Genomic DNA, 8,447 nt, shown 5'->3' with positions numbered 1-8,447 from the left:
TCTGCCTCGCAGCATACCTACCTGCCCAGCTCACCATCGGCCTGATCTGAGCCTGGGCACAAGTTGCAGGCAGCCTACAACAATGCCAACAATGTTTATTCAGGCAGTCTGTGGGGGGCTATTTTTATCTGCTTTGTTGAGGTCAGCCAATAACATTTTCTGTGATCGACTAATCGCATATGACGACCTACTGTGGAAAGCCATACCCCTTCCTGAATCAATGCACTGAAAAGGAAGTTTATATCACCAACGCTAACTACCTTCTATTGACTGCCTTCCTGTTATCCGTTTGACATTCATAAAGAATGGCTTAACTTGCCAATTTGCATAGATCACAATTCAATACAAATACATTTTCAAAACAGAAAAGGGCACAATGGTACAATAAGAGTTTTCTAATGTACTGCTTAGTTCATCCATCCATCCATCCATTTTCCAAACCGCTTATCCTACTGGATCGCGGGGGGTCTGGAGCCTATCCCGGAAGCAATGGGCATGAGGGGAGGGAACAACCCAGGATGGGGGGCCAGCTCATCGTAGGGCACACTGCTTAGTTCAAGTGACTTCAATCAGCCATTTAATTAATGTTTTTTTTTTTATGCATATAACGGTATAGAACAGAGGCTCTAGTGTGTCTATTAGTCATAAAGAGGAAAACTGTAATATAGAAATCCGAAGAATCAGTTCACTGCTTTGAACCTGTGGTGTTAATGTCACATTAAAGAAATCCTCATTTAAAGCTCATTATACCTTAAAAGAAAACAGATTATATGTAATATAAAGTGAAAAAATTATACTGCCAATTTCAGATACATAATAATAAATAAACCACATGCCTTATTCCTTAACAATGTGTAAAAGATGCCAATGATCAGTTTCACAGTATAAATTGTCAGGCTATACAAAAACTGAACATCAACGCATTTTAACTACTTCCGATCAAGTGCTTTGGATTGTATTTAGGTAAATCCTGTGACATCTGCTTCCTTATGATAGGTATTCCCAGCCGTCGGTCTGGGCCAGAGGGGTTGGTTAATTTCCAAAAATAAACTATATATTTTATACTTTTTACTGTCCCTCACGTTCTAATATTGCGTGGAATAGATAGCAAACGATTAAACTTGTAAAATCTCCGGTCGTACGCTTCTCCACCCCCCAGCGCACTGTCACCAGTCATAAGAGGTAACAACATGTCACCTTTGCTGCTGCAATTCAGCCGGCTTCTTAAAAACCAAACTACATGAAGGTGGAAACACAAGCAAATTAGTAGATGGGTCCATTTTTGCTATGACTATTATATAACATACTAACTGCAACAAGAAACGTTCTTCTTGGAAGATAAACGTTTTTGTTTAAAAATGGTCTTTCTGGGTATAAGGCATTAAAGGTTACCACATAAAGACAGGGTAAAGGCGCTTACCTTTTCCTAGGGGGCTGACAGACGTATTTCTAAAGGAAGCAGACTCTCTTCTTTTCATGTCTTTCAGTTAGTTAGGAAATGCCGTAGAAAGGTACGTACAAAAAAACGTAAGTGTGAAAGTGATAATTAGAACGAAGATAAACAAAGTTCAGTATGCTTCAGTATGTATCGGTATAGAGGTACACTTAACGAAATGATCAGCCACATTAAATGACGAAATTGAACACAATTAATTAAAACAATTACCTGATTAGATTGTTGATGTTTGTTTTCCCGAAAATGATCTTACACCCCCAGTTACTGCAGCAACTCCAATTCCAATCCGGTTGCAAAATTAAATGTAAACACTTAGGTATTTATCAAGATCTGGAAGGCAGTACTAGTGCAAGTAAGTTTTTAAATCCTTTTCAATTATCTTTGTATCAGAGTATTCAACATAAATGCACAAACGCGAGCTTATTTTGTTCTATATCTATCTATCGATTAGTAGCAGCAAACTCTAAAATACATCATCAGATTACATCAAGTGTAAAAGAGAACGCAAACGGATAGACCAGAAGCGGCGCTCAAACCGGAACGAAAGATGCCTTTCAGCAGCTTTTCCTCGCCTCCAGCTCTCCAATCTCTCGGTCCCATCCCTCCTTCTGCAGAGATCCTTCTTTTTTCTGCTTGTATTGTGGCATAATGTAAATGTTTGTAGAGCTCTCTCAAAGTGAGCGAGATACTACCGTTAACTCCATCGCTGCTGCTTTGGACCAAGAAAATTAAACCAGTATCACAAGGTAAATATCAAAACATCATCTCTCACGCATCATTTGTTAATATCTTTAAATTTGCTAATTTAGTAACACTAAGATCGGCATCACTGGAGCACTCAGTGACTAAAACTGGCCAATCCTGTTCTGGTAAATTGTGTGCAATCTTGTCTTTGAAGATGTTGTCTTGTCTTGACGTACACGTTTTTGAGTTCCGTTGCTAACTGTGGTAGGTTATGTTATGCGTATCCATGAATAAATGTGCAATGTACAGAACAGGAAGAGTATTGGTGTCTTTAAACTTTGGTGTCATTGGTGCATATAAAAATTTGCAAATCGCTTCTTGCTTAAGTCAAACCAGACCTTTCACTTGAAGCATAAATGAACAGATTAAAATATTTAATTTGAGACATATTGTGAGAGTACTCTACACTGGGTATGTTGCAGGTCACAGGGGTTGGGGGTGACCAGCAACGAGATCGAAGGACTCAATCGTCAAAACAATGAACATTCTATTGGGCTGCCTGAGGACCCAGAAGACGGAAGGAAACATATTCCAGACTGATGCTGTCTATGCGGTCAACCGGGACCTGAGATGTGTGTGACAGCACATAATGCCTACAATGACAACAATAACAACAACAGCAACAATAACAACAACAACAAACATAATAATCAATAATATCAATATCAATAATAATAATAATAACTGGAAGAGGACATTAAGGCACGAACAGTTTCGAAACTATTTTGGCGCTCAGGGGTCACACAGCTACATGGAAGGGCAGACCATCACACTATAACTTGAAACCAGTATTTTTGCTGTCTAAGATCAGGCAGTGAAAACTAAATTTCACATAAAACAAACCCTCAAACAATCATAAGGAGATAGTTTGTGTCGCCTATGTAAAAACTGTGATGAGACTCTCCATCACATTGCCAATGCTTGTGAAACACTGGCCAATACATACTACCTATGATGTCACAACAATTTGGTAAAATACATCCAGTGGTTTCTAACTAAGGACAACAATTCCCAAGTGCCAAAGCGACGGTGGTGATGGTGTTTAGAGGAGCATTAAAATCCTGGAAAATACCACGTCTAAGATTCTCTGGAAGTTTCCTGTACCAACAGATGTTACGATCAATGCCAACCAACCGGACATCAGTTATGGCAACCTACCCACCAATGAAACTTTTATAATAGATATCTCGGTGCCATCAGCCTATAACATTGGTCAAAAAGAAGAGCATAAATTAAAGCAGTACCATCAACTCCAGAATGAGATTAAAAGGAAAACAGAAACCAAAATAGTCCCTATTGGTGCTTCTGGGGTTAATGCTAATTCCATTTAGTGATGTACTTAAAAGTTCTCGCCCAACATCAACATCTCTATTCTACCAAAACAAGCAGTGATATGCACAGCGTCCATCGTCAGCAGAGTCCTTGGCACGGTTAACAGTTATTAATACCAGACATTTTCTTTTTAGCTGACCCTGACCAGCCACCACTAACCCTGACTAGACCTAAATCCTGGAATTTACCCCCTACCCAGGACCTTCAGCTATGCCCTTTCTCAAGAGGTCTCGTGGGCAGGCAGAGTTTTAATACCTGCTGAAAAGCAGCAAAATCCAAAGAACTGGAAATCTTAGCATATGACACCGAGAAGAATATTGCATCTATCAAAAATACAAATTGCACTAAAAAATAAAATGTTAAACCAGTCAGTCAGTATTAACGTGCTGTCCATACACACAGATTCAAGCAATCCACTTGAGGCATTAGCTTTGAGCTATGAAATTAATAAATACATCAGTTATTGAACACACCTGAAAAAATAAAATGAGCTATGCCATACAGTATTGCAGTTTAATAACTGGCGGTTACAGCATCTGCTTCTGTGTGGTCTGCCCGGCAAAGCCTGCTTGCTCTACATGACACCACACTAACCAAAAGGGACACACTTCAAATAAATATTCCTGTACTTCACTTCCCAAAAGTTGACAAATAAGATACATATTAATCGTATGCTCTTTAAAAGTCTTTCAAGCAGTGTGTGATTGTCATGGCTCAGTTCAATGCTTTTCAGCTCTTTTAAGCAGAGAAAATAACTCAGTAATGTTAGAGTGTATGTAGATTGAGCTGTGACTACCCAGATTTAGATGTATCTGTTACACTTAGTAGGACGTGTTGTTTGCTCCACATCAGCAAACATGACTTTGTTCTTTATTTGATTGCGTCCAATCGGTTGATTTTTTAATAGAAAAAAATTCCCATATCTTACATTAGGGGGAGCTGTTATGAGTGAACATATGTAAGGCAATGGGGGGGAAGTCTCATATAGTGTCAAGGTGTGCCCTAAAATAAAAGTACAACCTAAGACATTTGGCTTAAACAACGTGCTTTTGAAAGTAGTGTTTCAGTCTGTCGTTTATCTGTTGTGAGGTACGCTGCGCTTAACCCATTTCAGACCAGACGGGAAGCTTGAAAACTGTGATCATTTGTGTCACTAGATGGCACCAAAGGTCTTCAGAAGGCAATATTCACTTCTCTGTGAGGTGTCCTTCTTCCGTGGTATTTTTAAAATAATGAAATAGAAGTTAGCTGAATACCATCCCTTTGATGCCTAACACTAACCCTTTATGTTTAATGCTTAAACTTCCCTCTGGAATTAGCAGTCACTATACAAAAAAAAAATTCATACAAAAGAGCGGTAACGTACCCATTTTACAATAGCATGCCTAATGGGTGTACCGCTATGGCGCTGTTGTACAACTGATGAAGAAAATTATTGAAATAACAAGGAATCAAATTAGTTAACAAGTTAGGCAAATACAAGTGGTATGTAAAGAATTCTAATTGTAAATTTTCATGCGAAAGGATATCGGGACAAAAATACACTATCTGGACTGCTGGGGGGGCTTTTTCTGCAAATAACTGCGATGCTTGGAGAAAAATATGGGAAACATTTATGCTTTTATAATGGATAATAGCGGCTTTCAGTGTGCTGTCTTGCATGCTACCGTCATACCGGTGTTGGTGGTTTCAGTGACTGCAGCGCAGGTATGACATTCAAGATGATAAAGACAGTTATTGTCTGTAACGATCACCTGTAGGAGCCCTGTAAGTTTTTAGCAACAGTAGATATTTAGTAAATATATGTCAGACAGAATTTGCAAGTGCAAAACAGAGAGTTGGGGCGAGGGGTTCTGTGAAAAGAAAGAGAAACTTGCTTCACTTGTCCTTTGCGCTTCTCATCCTAAAGGGCTACATCCTGAAGCAGTGGTTACGAAATCGGCTCGTCATTTTGTTATGTTCCACACGCTCCGGAGAGGAACATGCTGCAACCACCCAGCACGGTATAGCGCCCCAGCACTCGGCCAAAAAGCGAGCGTGTGACTCACCCTGTCATTTACCCTCCCCGCACCAAAAATATTATGCTTTTCAAGGCTGGCTCAGGCTGGTTTTGGAATTGGGCAGGCCAGAGAAAGAATGTGCTCTGCTGTGCAGGAATTCAGCAGGCACCTTGGCTGTCCTGGGGGCAGACTTAATGAGGCCTCGTAACAATTTAACAAAAGCCAGGCCCCAGTATTATGGTGCTCAGACAATACTGAGCCACCTTTCTGCATCTGTTATTTCATGGAAGAGAGAGTATCTCAACAACCAAATTTTTTTTTGTATGCAAATATTTATTGTTTGACAAGGTTACTCAGCTTCACACAAATAAGACAATAACAGATATACAAATCTATTATAATATAACAATAAAGAATGCTGTTTTATTACACCAGTTCCACAATCAATGAAACAGCAAATAAAAGTTACAATGCCCATATATTTTTTTTAAGTATAAAAATAGTTTTCTTTTTAAGTACAATTACCTGTTACAGATATTAAAAACATTTAAATAGTGAAATCTCAACACATATAATTTATATAAACACTGGCAAAATATACACGTATATGCAGATTTAGATATTTATAAATTGCACATTTCTCTATAAAAATTCAAGTAGAGTACCATCAGTAATGGAGTGGTAAGATTCAATAACATGACAATAGATTTCCCCATACAGTGTCCACACCTATATTTGGATATATAGTTGCACATTTGAAGTACAGCTCCCAACCTAGAGAGTCCTTTGCTTGGCATCACCATTGCTTTTGTGTCTGAACAGATGGTATACAGACGGAGTCCCAGCTGCCAGGGCCAAACTGCACATCTTCTGAAACTTTGTTTCGCCGTAACAAAACATCCAGGCTGTACTTGGAGATGCAGAGGGAGCCCAGTCCACCAGTGTGCTGGAGGAATGTTCCTCAGGAGCTGGGAGAGAGACAGAGAGTGGTGTCAGCCTCTAACATCCTACGGGGGCCTGATTCTGCCCCCTCCAGCCGTTCTGTGCTGTGCTTTAGCTGAGGTGTGGGTACCCCCCCACACACACTCCCTTTCACACCCCCGCCGCCCATTCCTGTCCTCCGGGGGCTCTGCTCTGTCCTCCTGCGGCCGCCGCTGCACTCCGCTGAGGTGCTTGTAGTCAATCAGCCCATTTCTTTAGACATGTGGTCGCCGCTCCAGTCCTCTCGCCTGGAAAAAATGTGCTGAAGAGCAGCTGGCTGCAGTCAGAGACATCCTGTTGGATTTTTCAAGACTGGCCAGTGAAAAGTTGTCCATGGCAGGCGGGACACAGCGATCCCCCCTCCACCGCCCGACCCCCCTGCTCATGTCCGCCGGAGGAGCTTCTCCAGCCTCTGCAGCCGGTCGGCTTGGAGCTGCCGGAGGGTGCGGCGAGCTGGCACAGAGCGCCGACGCCGGCCGTACCCCAGCGGGCTGATCTTGTCAATGGGGGCGCTGCCGATGCGCAGCTGGCTGTTGAACTTGTTCAGCCGGTCCATCAGGTCATTCATGGCGCAGGTGCTCAGGGAGCAGCTGGACCGCTTGGCCTGGCTGTTGGAGCTCTTTGACCTCCTCACCCGCGTGTGGATATCAGTGCTGGAGATAAAATACGAAGGAGAGGGCAGTTTACACGTGGAGTCCATGCACTGTAAGCCTGGCTAGTTCCCCTCAACATGAGGACGCTTCACTCGTATTTTCCGTCTTATAATTTTAAACAGTTTCTTTGCGAAAAATAGAACTGGCTCATTAAAGGAAACTCAGTCTTACCTTGAATGAGGGCTAAAGGCATCCCTGACATCTTCTGGTTTAACGATCTGCTCCACATCTCCCATTCCACTTAAGCCTCGTTTCGTCCTGCTCTGCAGCCAGACGCTCAGTCTGCCGGGGAGCGAAAGAACTTCATTAGAAACCGGCACACAGTACACTGCTACTGGTATAAAAAATGGCTGAACTGCCAGTAAAACAGCAGGACCTGACAGGATCAAATTAATTATAAATGAATTAGGAATTAAATCCACGTACCTCTTTTTCATCTCTGAGCTTAGACCGGGCTTGGCGCTCTCCACACTCAGTGTAAATGTTGCAAGCAGAGAGCAACACAGGGTGGTCTGAAGTAGCAGTTTCATTCTGACTGGAAGCTGTTGAAAAAGACAACCACTTGTTACTCATTCATTCATTCATATAAAAAATGCTTAATATCTCAGCTACTTTGTCCTTATAATTACTCTCTGCCCTGAGCTACACCTGAACTTGCTTGCACAAGAGTAGAGAGTAGAGTCCAAAAGCCAAACTGTTACCTCTGTCCATCCACTTCTTTAAAAAGATACTGAAGATATTATTAATGCTAACAAAGAAACTGATTTTCCCTAGAATCTCAGGCAGCAGCTCAGTCTGCAGCGGAGGAACACTATCTATAAACTTCACATCAGTGTGTTTTTTAAAAACTTCGCTGCACTTTGCTACAGGACTTCACTTTGCAGACTCATTGTGGTATGATCTGCACTGCCAGGGACAAGCTGCTAAGAATTTTTTGTCTGTTTTTTTCCTGAGAGCTCCCATAGACGCGATCAGAACTTTACATTCAGCCAGACAAGAAATGAAACACCTCAGACAACCTGTCTAGATAAGTCCCTAAAGAGACCGGTCAAACCCCAGGAAGAAAGGACAAAAGGTTCAACTGAAATTCTGACAAATATTTAACATAAGAACTCCACATACCTGAAACTGAAAGTAATCCACTTGAATAAGGTGCTAAGAGATTCTTCTGACAAAGTATCCCAGAGCTTACAGGGCTCCTATTAGTGTTGTTAGGCAGCCGTGACACTTAGCTAATAGTCTGGCTTGCAAAGCCGGACTTGTGAGCATTTATAGTGCAGG

At 41.5% G+C, this 8,447-nt stretch overlaps 1 protein-coding gene across 1 annotated transcript; it reads right to left on the bottom strand.

The window, feature by feature from the left end:
* Positions 1–5,927: 5,927 nt before the first annotated feature.
* Positions 5,928–8,447, bottom strand: LOC125723473 (pro-adrenomedullin-like). Its single transcript, XM_049000063.1, has 4 exons — positions 8,289–8,447; positions 7,593–7,708; positions 7,338–7,448; positions 5,928–7,166 (listed from the first exon to the last, which is right to left on the bottom strand). The coding sequence occupies exons 2-4, from the start codon at positions 7,694–7,696 to the stop codon at positions 6,896–6,898; spliced, it is 486 nt and encodes a 161-aa protein (XP_048856020.1). The 5' UTR covers positions 7,697–7,708; positions 8,289–8,447; the 3' UTR covers positions 5,928–6,895.

This window comes from Brienomyrus brachyistius, unplaced genomic scaffold (genome assembly GCF_023856365.1).
Source record: "Brienomyrus brachyistius isolate T26 unplaced genomic scaffold, BBRACH_0.4 scaffold49, whole genome shotgun sequence".
Lineage (NCBI taxonomy): Eukaryota > Metazoa > Chordata > Actinopteri > Osteoglossiformes > Mormyridae > Brienomyrus > Brienomyrus brachyistius.
This window is presented reverse-complemented; position numbering and strand designations above follow the sequence as displayed.

What these genes read in the sequence shown, in the direction of transcription:
- LOC125723473 (XM_049000063.1), bottom strand. Translation starts at nt 7,696, where the DNA reads ATGAAACTGCTACTTCAGACCACCCTGTGTTGCTCTCTGCTTGCAACA. An exon ending in AGCTCAGAGATGAAAAAGAG is followed by an intron (nt 7,449 to 7,592) that starts GTACGTGGATTT and finishes GCTCCCCGGCAG; the next exon opens with ACTGAGCGTCTGGCTGCAGA. An exon ending in GCCTTTAGCCCTCATTCAAG is followed by an intron (nt 7,167 to 7,337) that starts GTAAGACTGAGT and finishes TTTTATCTCCAG; the next exon opens with CACTGATATCCACACGCGGG.